The 15,459-nt window shown below is 33.4% G+C and overlaps 1 protein-coding gene across 1 annotated transcript in view; it reads right to left on the bottom strand.

Moving 5' to 3' along the window:
* Positions 1-15,459, bottom strand: part of LOC143233960 (uncharacterized) — a 79,581-nt gene that overhangs the window by 39,029 nt on the left and 25,093 nt on the right. The window contains 4 exon segments of the mRNA XM_076470895.1: positions 2,937-3,084; positions 3,932-4,013; positions 4,860-4,972; positions 8,239-8,344. Of these exon segments, the coding sequence (XP_076327010.1) occupies positions 2,937-3,084; positions 3,932-4,013; positions 4,860-4,972; positions 8,239-8,344 (449 nt within the window).

Below are 15,459 nucleotides of genomic sequence, written 5' to 3' on the forward strand. Positions count from 1 at the left end.
GGCTGGGAGGGTGTCTTGACTGTGTCCCTGTGTGGCTGAGAGGATATCTTGACTGTCTCCCTGTGTGGCTGAGAGGATATCCTGACTGTTAAAGTCTTGCTGCCTGACTGAGCTGCATGTTTAGATCCTTTTGAATCTAGTTTTTCCTTTTCACATTGAAAATACTTCTTTATTGGCTTCCACATGTCCAATATTCTGTTAAGGCACACCCCAAGTGATAGCCATCTTGTGTTAACAAGTTGTTGAATTTTTCTTGTTTCTTTGTCATACAATTCTTGAAACTCTTTGAAATGTTGTTTTCTGCTAGCAATTTTGTCCAGAAAATAGTAGATATCTATCAATATATCAGAAACTGGGCAGGGCAGTTCTCTGGAAGCTTTATGGGCAGCAATATTCATGAGGTGACAGACATAGCCCATGAAGTAAATGCTAGGCTGTCGTCTTGAGATGTGTCCCATCACACCTTTACTTATACCAGACATAACTGAGGCATTGTCTGAAGAAAAACTAAGACAGCTTTTCCATGGAATTTTCCTTCTTGTCAGTTTGTGTTCCAAAAGCTTGAAAATATTCTCTCTTGTTGAAGCTTCTTTCCATTTCACCATTGTCAAAAGAGAACAAACAATTTTTCCAAGCAAGGGTCAAGATAGCGTACAACCACTGGATACAGTTTTGAGTCATCCATGTCTGTGGATCCATCTGTGGCTGAACTGTAAATAATGTTAGTAAGTATGCTTGAAATCGTTTTGTCATCTTCAGAACCCAACATTTGTACAATGGCTGTAGTTTTGGTTCTAGCACAGCCATATTTTTTCACTATATCAAAGTCTGGGAACATTTTTCTGAATAGATGTCCTGCATGATCGGCTACAGCTAGGGGTAAATTATGAGCAATGACGAATTGCATGAACACCACTTCTGCATTTATGGTTTCATATTCTGAATTCTTACTCATAAATGTTGTTATCTGCATCGTTTCTGTTTTCGCCTCAGCCTTTTGTTGGCGAGACACTGATTTTGTATGTCTAGAACAATCGTTTATCCTGCCACGCGCCACAGAAAAATCGATGTGACAAACTGTACAAAATGCATGACTGTCACTGACATTTAATGCAATGACCGGATATTTTGCACTATACTCTTTCCTGAATTTTTGATTCACAGTTTTAGTCCTTTTAGATTTGCCAGAAACAAGACAATCTGGTGAACAAGGCCTCTTTTTTCCATCTTGTGAACGATCGCATTTGTGTTTCTATGCCGCTTAGAAAACAAGAAATACCCATCTACGCGAGCGCTGATTGGCTGACAAGCACTGATGACGTAACTATGGATTCCCCCACGTACCCAGTATGGAGAAGCACTGCACTCAAACTATTGGTAGATGTCGGAGATACAAATATTTTTTTTATTATTTCAAGCACAAACATGATTACTGTAAGTAGCCATTTGGACTATGTCTTTTATTTATTATCAAAATTTATTTCTATCTCACTAGAAATTTTCTTTTCACCCCTTTCAAGCAGTGGGGGAACAATTTATCACTTTATTGTATAGGCCTATATAATATATAACAATTTGAGAGTTGCAACAAGTCGTAATATTTGTCTGTATGAGCATATAGTCGTAATGTATACACCAAAATCGTAATGATTACGCTCAAATCGTAATGGATAGCATCTCTGCACCAGTATGATAAGATACTGACTACAATGTCAGTGGATTCACCTCAAAAGTCCATGCGTTTCGTACAAAACAAACCTACAAAAAAACATGTTTTTAATGTGGTTGTTATGTAATTGCAGTTAAATTTTGAATGCTTGTCATATTCAGAAGAAATAAGCACACTTTAGATGTACTAACTATTTTAAATTGTTTTTGCATTTCATGTTGTTCAAATAAGAGCCTTCCTTTAAAAACTTCACAGATTCTGACATATATTCCAGACAGACTTAGTTCATATGTTTAGATATTTAACAACAGTTTCAAGTAGACTCTAATTTACACGTGTTGTTTTAATACAGGACTAAGTATTTAACACACTACAATTACACTCAAAATCCTGTATTTTTAAGTTTACTAATAGCAACAAACAATGCTAATGAATACAGATTATTTTCACTAAGTGTAGTCCTTATTTTTGGAACTGTACTACAAGCAGTTTAGTAAAACTCTAAGATCACTCACAGAAATCATCATTTATCATAACTAAATTCAAACTCTAAGTTTCTGTTTTAAACAATTCTTTATAAAAATGTAACTAAACAAACATGAATATTTAACTTCCATAATACCAGAAATAAATAGTTATAAGCAAAAGCTAACATAAATCTTACAGTAATATGCATTTCTGGATTGTTGTAAAAACATTTAGCTATTTTTTTTTATTCTTATACAATAAAATATATGAAAGGGTGTTACATGTTCTAAATATTCAGCATCTATATTAAAATGAAGTATTACACACTTGTCTCACAAAAGCCTAAAAATGTGTTTTTCTTATTATTTATAAGAAAACAAACAGAGAAAGATGTTGTGAAATAATTTTAAAAAATCTTTAAACCTAATCACATCAGAACTGTTAATAAGTAATATAACTGGTATCCAACAGTCCCAGCCATTTGTTTTTCAGAACATCAAGATAAAAAAAAAGTGCATAATTTCCAGAGAAAAGCACCTTAATTAAAGTTAATGATATCAATTATTTTCTTGACAATTTGTAATAAAATCTTACACCTAGTAGGAGATTTTCTGCTGCCATAATGGTATATATAACTTTGAAGTAGCAGCTTTTTCTGTCTCAAGTCAAACTTCTAGTAGGATTCTGGTTGAATAGCAGAGAAGTATAAAAGCCTTTGCCAAACATAAGCTACTGTCAAAAACTTTTCCTGCAACTCAAACGTGTAAATCTAACAACTGTAAACACAGTAAGCACTTACCCATGCATTGTTTTCCGTGCTTTAATCTTACTACTGCTTTGTTTTTTGTAGCGCTGCTTCACATTAGCTGCCACTTCATTGATTAACATTCGTCCTCCTCTGTTCTTAGAGTGATGTTCATCTAAACAAGGTTCACAACTCCAAGAGCCTAATAAAAAAAAGTTAAACAGAACAAGCAACATTACCATATACTAAACCATTAAAAGACACATTTGTGTTAAAATACTTGTTAATGAATGCTCATTATCCAATTATTTCTTTTGGAAATAATGAACAAGTAACAATGATAGCACTATGTGGCTCAAGCTTGGTTTTCATGGAAATTTCAGTCCATAATTCATTTTAAAGTTGATTAAAATTCTTCTGAACCTTTGAGAAACACAAAGCCATTAATGGTACAGAGATAGATATTGTCCATTTCAGTTGTATTCAAGATTATAGTTTTAAATTAAGAAGCATGGTACTTTAGCATGCAAAGTGTGAGAAGCTTTTACTCAATCAACAGCATAAAATTACTTGTACAGAGAAAAATTAGATGTGTTACTAAAGGTTTTATACTAAAGAGATGTCAACATCAACCTCCTAAACTACACACATTTCTTTTTCAGTATCCCAGTATACAGATATGTATCTGTAGGGTAACATGAAACTCTCACATTAAATGCATAATACCATGTTGAATGGCAAACTGTATAATGTTAGAACATGCACACTTTGACATTTTACCCACACATATAGAAGTAAAATGCATCTTTTGCAGGTTTCTTGAAGCATACGAAAAATTAAAACTCCTGTTGAATTTAATTTACCCATTGTATTGTTAACAGATAAACTTTTATAACTAGCAGATCCCAGTGTTTTTGCATCTGACATCTTCATTAAAGTAGTACAGATGCCACTTACACACACCTAAGATGTGTGTCTAAAACATGATAAACATGCACTAAAACATGATGAAACATGCAGAGAGGGTTAAATAAATAAAACAGAAATACCTTTTGGCATCTTTGTCAGTGGTGGTTTCAAACATCCCATGTGAAAACCTTGATCACAGGAGTCACAAAACAACAAGTCTTCCTAGAAAAGTTATTAAATAAACTAGAATTAAGCCTTTCACTAGAATATTTATTTTACTTCCAAGCACTTACTTACAAAAATAATGTTATACATATATATCAATACGAACCACAAAAAAATTTAAGATACTGCATGTAACAATGTTTTCTTAGTTGTTCTTTAAGTGAAAATAAAACCAACACAATTATAAAAATTATATCTATAATTCCATTTTTGAGTTTTGTTTTTAGCTATTTTATTCAAACATCTTTTATTACATTGAACAAAGTATCTCCAATATAAACATGTATGGAGAACTTTAGTATTACATACTATACAAGTAAGGTTTACAATTTAGTATGTAAAAAGCAGATATAAGATGCTTCCATTACTGCAATGTTAATTTCAATAAAGAAGTAATAATAACAACATTATAGAGTTTAGGATAGATTTTAATAATAATTAAAATCATTTCCACATTACAATAATAAAATCTGATTAATATGTCATGTTAATATTGATTAAAGATTTGACACTTTATTCAAGATAACATATTGCTAATGATAAAATCTTGCCCAGATTATGAAATAGAATTTTTTAACGGCACGAGAAATCTTCATATTAAACCCATAACAATTAATGGAAATACTGTTAATTGTTTAACAGCAAGGATACCAAACTAAAGAAACAACTTTTATAAGTAAGAACATTATATTTAATTAGTTCATTACCCAACTGATCCTAATTTTTGGTCTAATATTAACATAACAAGAAAAATATTTGCTGTTTAGAATAGATAGCTGAGGGTTTATTATAAATAACATGAAATATATAAAAATAAAGATTATTTCTTGTCCTATTACTTACTGCTTGATTTCTACTTCCACACACTTTACAAGTTTTACATTCAATACACTGCCACCTGGTGTTCAGTACACGTGCTGTCAGTTCTGGAGAATATTTCAGACAGTTTGGGTGTCCTGAAACAAATTATTCATATAAATAATGTTTTTTTTTTTTAATCACAACAATAAAACAAAAACTTCATGTGGGAAACAATTTAAAAAAAATGTGTCACAAAAACTTGGCATACTAGTAACTGGTCTAAATCTTAAGTAAAATAAATTATTAGTAGACAGATTACTCTAACAGACACAGATTGAGTCTATTTCTTAGGCACATTCTTGAATTCTATTTATAAATGAGTAGTTTAAATATTTTGGTATTCCATTTTTGAAATGGAAATTGTTAACTGAATCACTGACACAATAAGATGGCAATGATAAATTACTGTGGAACAATGAATCAAAATATACATAAAGGAGACAATTAAAAAACAAAGGTACAACTTGAATATTAATATAAAACATAAATTATATTTTACACACACTGTACAGAACATCTTCCCTAAACCGTTTATGTTCAACTATGGTTGTAAAGCTATTATTAAAAAGGATTTTCTATATTATCATATTTACATAAAACAAAAAATATACACAAAAATCACTAATTAAAAAGGCTTATTCCCTTTGTCACTCGAGAAGGTTTTACGCTCCTGTTTTGGGTAGTGCTCAACAATGTACATCCTCACTTAGCAACAAAACTGTTACCTAATTGTTATTTAGGCCAACTATGGAGTTTATATCCAATGCTCAATATTTATGATTTGTTTTTATTCTTTAGATAACTTTGGTGATATGGCAGCGAAGTAGTTAAATTCAGAAGTTTTATGACATTGAGCTGCAGACAAAAACAATAAAATTTACCAAACAGTGTTTCAGTCGAGCCTTATGTTACGTTTATGTATTGGGCCTACTAAGGCTTATTATATTTTACTACAAATAAGCCTATTTAAAAAAAACACTGGATCTATAACGTTTGTAAAAGTTTTAAGCGATGAATAAATATTAATTAATAAATATTCTTTTGGCATTTTAACACTACATTAGCCATTTGGTCTTAAAATATAAAGAAAAATAAACATTCATTATTAACATATATCTTTCATCTTTCGTGCAGTCGAAAAAGTTGAAAACGTTTGTTATAATATCCGCATTCTTTTCTATATCTTGACCTACAATACAGTGAATGTTTAAGCCTCAGAGTGGTGTACATGTATTTTGGTTTACAATAACATTTCATTTTTCTACGTAGTTTTTACTAAAAAATGTGGTGGTTACAGACTTACATCGATACTGATAAAATATGTGAAGATAAATACAAATTCGCTTTAGTTAAGTTACACAATTTTCTTTAATCATTCGGCAATGGTTTCCCCCTTTTTTTTTTTTTTTTTTTACTAGTTTTCAGTTATAGTAACGTACGGTGGTAGGTAGAGGTAATATTTCAACAAATTCTCGCAATATTAAGATCCCCTGAACACCCACAGGTAAGACGCCTGCTGTTACTTTAGCATGGAAGTCGCAAACCATGACGTGAACACTAATTTCTGTTGCCCTTGGTGCGTCCCCGTTTCGCGAGAAAAACCTGGTACACAAGACAAGTCTATATATATATAACCACATTACCTAGAGAGAAATTTCAAACTCTTCGGTACCTCGGGCGACAAACTACTGATCTCTTCTTTCGACTTTCAAGGTTCTCACTCACACTACTGTAGTTACGACAAGCGGAAACTTAACAAAGCAATCATTTATTTCCTGTAATTATCACTGACACACTAAATACAGAAAGAAGCGTTTCCTTAGCTACAGGGCATATTTGTTTCTTCTCTAAAGCTGTCAACAACAGTATCATTGTTGGCGTCGTGTCACAATAGCCCTTTCTAATAAATAGCACATCACTCACTACTACACGCGAAATATTTTATAAGCATTTTGTATCCAAATAACAATATCAATGTCTTGTTTTTATATACTTTTATATCGATTTTTTTACTTTGATTTTTCTTCTTTCGAAATCAATGTACATTTTAACAAAAACAAATTTGTTTTTGTTGTCCAATGAAAGATGTGTGGTTTTAAAAGCAGTCTTTAAGGAATAACTGCGAACATCGACCTAATAGTACTGGAAGCCATAAATATCAACAGCTCAATTGAAAAAGTAAAGAAAATCACAAAGATGCCACACGGAAAATCGTATATATACCGACAGCAACTAAACAAGAAACGTTATGAAAATTCAAAAGACACAGCCCATAATTTGTTAGTTTATGAGATTTGTTTGCTTTCGTTTCCGAATTTCGTGCAAAGCTACACGAAGGCTATATGCGCTAGCCGTCCTTAATTTGGCAATGATAGACTATAGGGAAGACAGCTAATCAACACCACCCACGGCCACACTCACAGCTAACGAATAGTGGGATTAATCGTTATATGACAAAAGGAATAAGCTTTTTATAGTTAGTGATTTTTGTTTTATGCAAATATGATAAAGTAGAAAAACATTTACCTATGGTTATAAAGCTATCATTAAATCAAGATAAACAATTTAGGGAAGATGTTATCTACATTGTGTTGTACCTTTATGTTTTTGTAATTGTTTCCATTATGTATGTTTTGAATCATAGTTTCAGTTATTTATTATCATCTTATTGTCTCAATAATTTAATTAACAATTTTCATTTACAAAATGGAATATAAAAATATTTAAATATATTTAAACAGAATTTAAGAATGTGTCTAAAAAATAGACTTAATATGTGTCTGGATCAGTCAATACTTCTTAAAAGGTCGGTCAGTGATCAGCTACGTAGCTTAAAGTACCAGACATTTCACAAGAGTTACTTAAAAAAACAACTAAAAACTAAAGAACTTCAAAGCTAACTGTGCGAATCACAAACGCTACTAGAATATGGGTAAGATGACTCGTGTCATGGAGTTCATTAAGAAGCAGAAGCCTTCAAAGCAAAATGTAAAGGGTCAAATACATTGTGATCCCAAATAATACAGCCATGTTCAACTATTTATACACCTAACACAAATATATTTAAACATGTCTGTATTATTTATTACATGTATACATAAAACTACAGGATAGAAAGAAATCAAAGGCCGAGTAGCAAGATTATTTACTTCAAGTTTCATTCATTTGTGTTATATTTCAATATTTTATAATCCCCCTATAAAAATCCATTAATTCCTATAATTCCTCTTATAATTTAAAACATTCAGTTAAGGTGGGACAAAATTTAACATTCAAAATATACACATTACAAAATAATAGGTATCCGAAAACAATTTAAACCTTACTTACATGTATTGTTTATTTTAGGAGGTTAACTTACCGCTATTTCCACAATCGGCGCACGAGATAAGCTCCTCCGAAACCCCTTCTCTGTTACTCTCAGCTGTTCCCCGACAAAAGCTACAAAGAGGAATTGGTACCGCTTTCTACATAATAATATAACGAGATTACATGATTAGCTCTCATCCATCCACAATGTATTAAAAACCAAATGTTAGAGAAACATATGAGCAATGCCACGTGTAATAAAACAATAATTATCTGTGATGTCTACTATACTAATGATCCTCAAAGTGTGAGGCACACAGTTCTGGGGGGGCATGATCGCGATGGGATAAGGTAAAGGGTATCATAGCGAAAAAAAGGGTTAGGTTTGTTTTGAATTTCGCGCAAAGCTACACGAGGACTATCTGCGCTAGCCGTTCCTAATTTAGCAGAGTAAGACTAGAAAGAAGACAGCTAGTCATCACCACCCACCGTCACATTATAACACCCCCACAGCTGAGAGGGCGAGAATGTTTGGTGTCACGGGGATTCGAACACGAGACTCTTGGATTAGGAGTCGAGTGCCTCAACCAGCTAACCGAGCTGGGTCAGAATAAAAAAGGGAATGACCTAAAGAGTTTGAGAAACACTGTAACAAATGTAGCTATGTCGGTGCGATTAAATAGCCCACTAAAAATATTAAACTGAAATATGTAGCTGCCAGTTCTGGCAATAATAACAAACAAAATTAACGTGAAAGTTGAAACAAATAAAATCTCACATTTGTGACCAATTATGTATACTGCAATCTTTCGTAAGCAACTGATGCAGCTCATGTTTAAATACATCTAACACACTATTAAAAAGAAATAAATCATTGCATAAGTAGCCGAATTAGGCCTAGCTAACAGACTTACAACCTGGTTACGTACTTCATGTTAGTAACGCCACTTGTAAAGTGTATATTAATTCCACTACTTATCCCACTTACATGAGATTTATTACTTCCCCGTAATAATACGCCTCAAAGCTTTCAATTTATTTATTACCTTATTCTTCTCGAAAATTACTATATACACATACACACACTTTTATCGGGTAACATTATTTCTAACCACCCGCTCTACTGCCAACCAAAAAGGTTGGGGGATATAGTGATGAGGTTGTTTGTCCGCCTGTCTTACAAACACTTCCTCTTTGCATGACCTACATCTAAAATCGTATGTTTCAATTACACCTCTAAGGTCACTTCCGTTTGAAATAGGAAAGAAACCTACTGATTTAAAGTTAAAAAGGTCAAGGGTTCCGAAAAAAACAAGAAAAAAATAGGTTTCTGTGCAAAATAAAACATGCAACAAACATATACAAGCACGCCACATTAATCATCAGAACAAAGCAAAAATAAAGTTAATTCTGGCTATCCTTCTGATGGCTGTATTTTTTATTTATATTTACATAACTGTACATTTAACTATCGTATTGTTAATTTTATATACCGATTTAAAGACGTTTAAAGTCATAAACGTTTGTTGTTTTTTTTCGCACAAAGCTGCACGAGGTATATCTGCGCTAGCCGTCCCTAATTTAGTACTGTGAAACTAGAGGGAAGGCAGCTTGTCATCACCACCCACCGCCAGCACTTTAGCTACTCTCTTACCAACAAATAGTGGGATTGACCGTCACATTATAACGCTCCCAGGGCTGAAAGGGCGACTGTATTTGATGTAACTGGGATTCGAAACCGCGACCCTAAGATTACGAGTCGAGTGCCTTAACCACTTGGCCATGCCGGGCCTTAAACGGTTGGTATAAAGGCTTATAAATCACAATGATGCTACTAAAAAGTACTAATATATTGAATTATACAACAGGAATAGTGTCTTATAACTGGCAAGTCATTCACGTAAATGAATTTCAAGTACCAGTTATGTTTTACTCTATTACTATGCATGATATCCGTCAATTACCAAGCACGTGCAAAGTTGTTGTTTTTAAGCTTTACTGTTTATGTATTTGATGTTTGAACCGCTTAACACTAGCTTGTAAAAGGTGATTTGCAAAATTCATTTAACATGGCTTGGTAGTCAATTAATATTTAATACTTAAAACATCCTAATCTTACACAACAATTTTAAGTCAGTTTTAAACGTCAATTAAAATATTTATTCATTCTGAAATACGGCTTTTACTTATCAAATTCAGATTCTCCTCAATTTTATTCACTGCTTAATACGTTTCAAATTACGAAGTATTTTATCTCACATAAGGAATAAAGTTTTTGCTTGTAGTTATGAATATATAAAAATTAAGTAGAATACAGCTGCCGTTGGTTTCCTATAATCTTGGAACGGTTTCCTCAGTTACTATTTAACTTTGCACCACTGTATGTGCGCGCTACAACGTTATAATGCGTCCAAAGTGTTATACTGGTGTTAATCTCCAAACTTATAACACTCGCATAATTACAGCTACAAATAATTACCGTGCTGTACTATGAGTTCACAAGGCGTTGCGTACGGCATAATAAAATGCACTTTTTTGCTTTCTTATAACTGTTTTACTTTTTCACATATGTCATGACTTTTTTTTTTTATTAATCTTACAGTTTTTGATGTACAAATCTAAACATTTTTCTTGAAAAGAAATATTGTATAATAATGCATACAACATTAGTATTACACCTATTACATTTTTAAAACCACCATTATTTTCTCAGTCCTTTAGGGATTTTCATGAATTGTTGTAACAAATGGATTCTATTATAATTTTCAGACCACTACTGTGTTTGTTGTATCTCTGATGAGTTCTGGATTGAGTGAAACGCGTCGTCGGTAATTGGATATGACAGATGTAGTGTGGTTTGAATAATAATTATTCACTCCGCTTATTATTGAAAATCTGCAAGGTACTAGACAAAAAAATATGTTGTGCTCAAAAGTGCTCTGAAAATGTCGCAAAAATTTAAATTAATTATAAAATATACAGTTAATTTCAAGTGATACTACTTCTATTTTAATGTTTCTGACTGTTATTATCCAATGTAATTCCAAGTATCTGGTTATAGAAGAATATGAATGAAATTTTTTGTGTTGCATGCTCCCTCTAATAAGTATTTTATTACAAGAAAAAAAATGCAAGTGTATACAATACGGTGATAGAAAACTATAAATACGCCGTCATCATGCCCTTTGGCTAAGGTTTCGCGATCCTTATAACTGTATAAATGGGAGTTTTATTTTCCTCACCACCCCCTACGCTTTGAACAACAGCGGTGTGAAAACACCCTGCTGTTCTCCATTTACTTTAGCAAAAAAAAAAAAAAAAAAAAAAACGCCAACACATTTCTTCAACTAGTGGGTGCTCAAAAACCTGCCTCTCACCAAGAAGGAGGCTATTGTATTGAAACTTAGTATACTCAACATACACGTTTTTTTTTTTCTTGAGCTTATGTTGGTTTCTCACACACACGCACTTTTGATGTCATCCCCCCCTTCCCCCAGAGGGGACCTGTTTTCAGTTGCGCAAATTCACTCTTGCAAGCAGGTATACGATACCCTTCCATGCTTGGTTTAGCAAGCCAGTAAGCTTATTAATTGATCTCCGTCAGAGAGATAACGTTAACAAAGCCGGGTAAATTAAACAGTGGCACAAGAGACTGAGGTATCACGTCACAAGAGAAACATTTCTTAAGTATACGAGGAAATAAATAGTTCGTAAACACGGTTGATTTCGTGATAGATTCCATTTCGAAATTTGTTTGGGTTATTAAAAAACAAATATTACTGCGTCAAAACACAGTTAAAACATTTTCAGTTCTTTATCCGAACACATAACGACAGTTAAACCCTTACAGTTTATCACTGTAATTGTTTTTTTTATTCACATAATGTTAAGGGTCAGAGTTGTTTGTTTTTAATAGGATTTACTCTAGCACTATCGACGAGTGTACGTATATTTTTCAATGTGAAGACAAGTTCTTACGTAAAGTGTTAATTTGTTTGTTTTTTAAATTTCGCGCAGAGCTACACGAGCGCTATCTGCGCTAGCTGTCCCTAATTTAGCAATGTAAGGCTAGAGGGAAATGCAGCTAGTCATCACCACCTACCGCCAAGTTTGGGGGTGTTATTATGTGATGGTCAATCTCACTATTCGTTGGTAAGAGAAGTGCGCATTTTAAAACCTTAAAAAAGCACACACACAAGAAAATGAACTTCAATAAGCGAGCACGCTATCACCCATCCACTTGTTCTCTCGCATGTCGACACTTCTCTCAACAAACATCATACAGACACACACACAAACACTCGCCTCGTCAATCGATATATTTAGGTTACAGCAATAGGTAAAAGCAGCTCCAACGTGTAGCAACACCCGGATAATCTTTGAAGTAACAACTATCACTTCGCATCTTTATACGTCTTTGTTGGTGTTTAAGTACACATATCTCAGACGGTTTCCCTGCGAACACTACACGGCTTAAACATTAGAAGTTAAAAAAATAATCCACATCAGAAACGAATACTTACTATTTTATTATATACTAATAAACATGCAAAATTGATTCTCAAAAAATTATTAAAAAGTCAGTTCATCACGTTTGCTAAAACTCAGTTTACTTATGCGAATTTAAATTTAACAGACTATCTTATGGTCATTCACCACAATATTATTATTATTTATTTACCATTTTAAACAAAGATTGCAAAAAATTATTTAAATGACGCCATATTTCCATTTATTTATTTATTTTTGTATGGTAGTGACTTACGAAGTTTACTTTTCTGTGACTATACACAATCACGTTAGGTCAAACAATACTGTGAATAATAGTTACAGTTGTTATTATTTGCCGAGAAAACACCGCATTGTTTTTTTTTTTTAATTTCAATATTCTTGTTGCTATTAACGACGTTTTATAGGGAGACCTCAAATTACATATTTTAATTTTAAGATAATTCTGTTGCTTGGTTCATTGTGCATGTGTGTACCAACATCATGATGTGAAACTCTGAAATAATGAATGTGGTACGTAAAAAAAACAAACAAACTTCATTGTACTTACGTCTACGAGAATGTCATTCTTAGCATTCTAAAAGAAAAACTAAACAATTCCTTAGGCCCATATTAAAATATAAGTATCATATCATAGACAGCCTAATCGCAGTCGTCAAAAGTAATTTATGTAATCGACAATGGTTAAGAATGAAAGTATTGGGTCTTTAGAATCTATCCTTTGAACAAACAAATTCTCAATTGACAAAATCCCCCCTCCAAATATATAAAAAAATAGCCTTTAACTGTTCACTTTACCTCAAGACCTTCCAATTTTATTACAGTTTCTTTCAGGTTATTAAAAGTTCCTTAGGCTTAAAGGAATTCAGATTGTTGACAAAAAATGTGAAGTACATAACAAGCAACAAAACACGCTACTTGCCGTTGAACCACATTCTTTTACGAATTGTTTTAACAACTTTATTAGAATTTTTTTGTTTTTGTTTTTTTATAGCAAAGCCACATCGGGCTATCTGCTGAGCCCACCGAGGGGAATCGAACCCTTGATTTTAACGTTATAAATCCAGAGACATACCGCTGTAATAGAGGGGGCGCCCCAAGAATTTATAAATCGTTATTTATTGTAAAGATAAAGATAAAAGCATTAATACATTCACAGAAACGATATACATAACTTTAACTAACTACGCCAAAAACAAACAAACGATTTCGCACAAACGGGGGAATAATTGAAACTACACCACAAACAACACAGTGGAAATAGAAGAATGGAATTTATACAACGATGGAAATACACCATTTATTCGATTTAATCTCTGTTCTCACGCAAAGACTCACGATTCACGAAGCTACAACCCTAAAAATAAGTCGGGAGCAGTTACAGTGATCACATTCACAGCCACCCACACAAAATTAAACACTAACGCTGTGTAGTCAGCTGTGAGTGAGTAGCTGGTCTGTTTGTTTGTTTTGAATTTCGCGCAAGGCTACACGAGGGCTATATGCGTTAAGCCGTCCAAAATTTAGCAGTGTAAGACTAGAGGGAAGGCAGCTAGTTGTCATCACCCACCGCTAACTCTTGGGCTACTCTTTTACCAACGAATACTGGGATTGACTGTGCCTTATAACGCCCCCACTGCTGAAAGGGCGGGCATGTTTGGTGCGATGGGAATTCTAACCCGTGACGAGTACCTTAACCACTTGGCCATGTCGGGCCTGACAGTAGCTGATCCTAATAAAACGGGAAGATAATAAATAAAAGCAGATACGTAAAATATATCTAAAAATGATCAGATCTTTAAATAGTTATTCTTAATACAGCAATATATTTTCGAACTTCAACGTCTAATTTTTGGTCACATACGCAACGATATAATGAAAATAATATAGAACAGTAAACAAAAAACACATTAAAATCCACCTACTTTTGACAGAAAGTTGTCTTAAGATTTCATTCATTAAATATATCACAAGTATTGAACTGGAGAAATTTAATACGAAACAGATAATCAAGTGGATCCACATCACCGTTTATTTTCCCATAACGTGTCAAGCTAGAAACCAGGTACCTTTTTACTGGTACAACAAAATTACTGAGTATTACATACTATATGCATATACCTTGCTCAATATGGATTTAAAAATCGTTAATGGATGCTTTGGTTTCAAAGCACCGTGTGTTCGCTACAGCAAGCAATAAATACGGGGTCTTAGCTCGTGGTGTAACTAACTATGTGTCATCGGTTTTTGTGAGTCAGCGGCCACACAATGCACGAATGATCATGGAAAATCAATAACGTCCCTGGGAACTCGACGAGCCAAAGTTACTTACTGGGAAGAGACTTCACTGAGGTCAGCGTGGGATTTTGTATCCCCGATTTTCGCACACATGTGTAAGAAAAATGTTTCACAGAACAACACGATGGCCCGTTAATTTTTGAGAATATTGATTGGTTTTGTTTGTTTTCTGAATTTCGCACAAAGCTACACGTGAGCTATCTGCGCTCGCCATCACTAATTTAGCAACGTGAGACTAACGGGAAGACAGCTAGTTATCACCATCCACCGCCAAATCTTGGGTTACTCTTTTACCAATGAATAGTGGGATTGAGCATTACATTATAACACCCCCACGGCTGAAAGGATGAGCATGTTTAGTGTAACGGGAGGAAGAATATTGAAAATATTGAGCTCTGCGAATTTGTGTTTAGTTTGTGTTCAAAATGTTTATTGGATACAAATTCGGACATTTTTAGTAATTTCC

This window comes from Tachypleus tridentatus, chromosome 12 (genome assembly GCF_004210375.1).
Source record: "Tachypleus tridentatus isolate NWPU-2018 chromosome 12, ASM421037v1, whole genome shotgun sequence".
Taxonomy (NCBI): domain Eukaryota; kingdom Metazoa; phylum Arthropoda; class Merostomata; order Xiphosura; family Limulidae; genus Tachypleus; species Tachypleus tridentatus.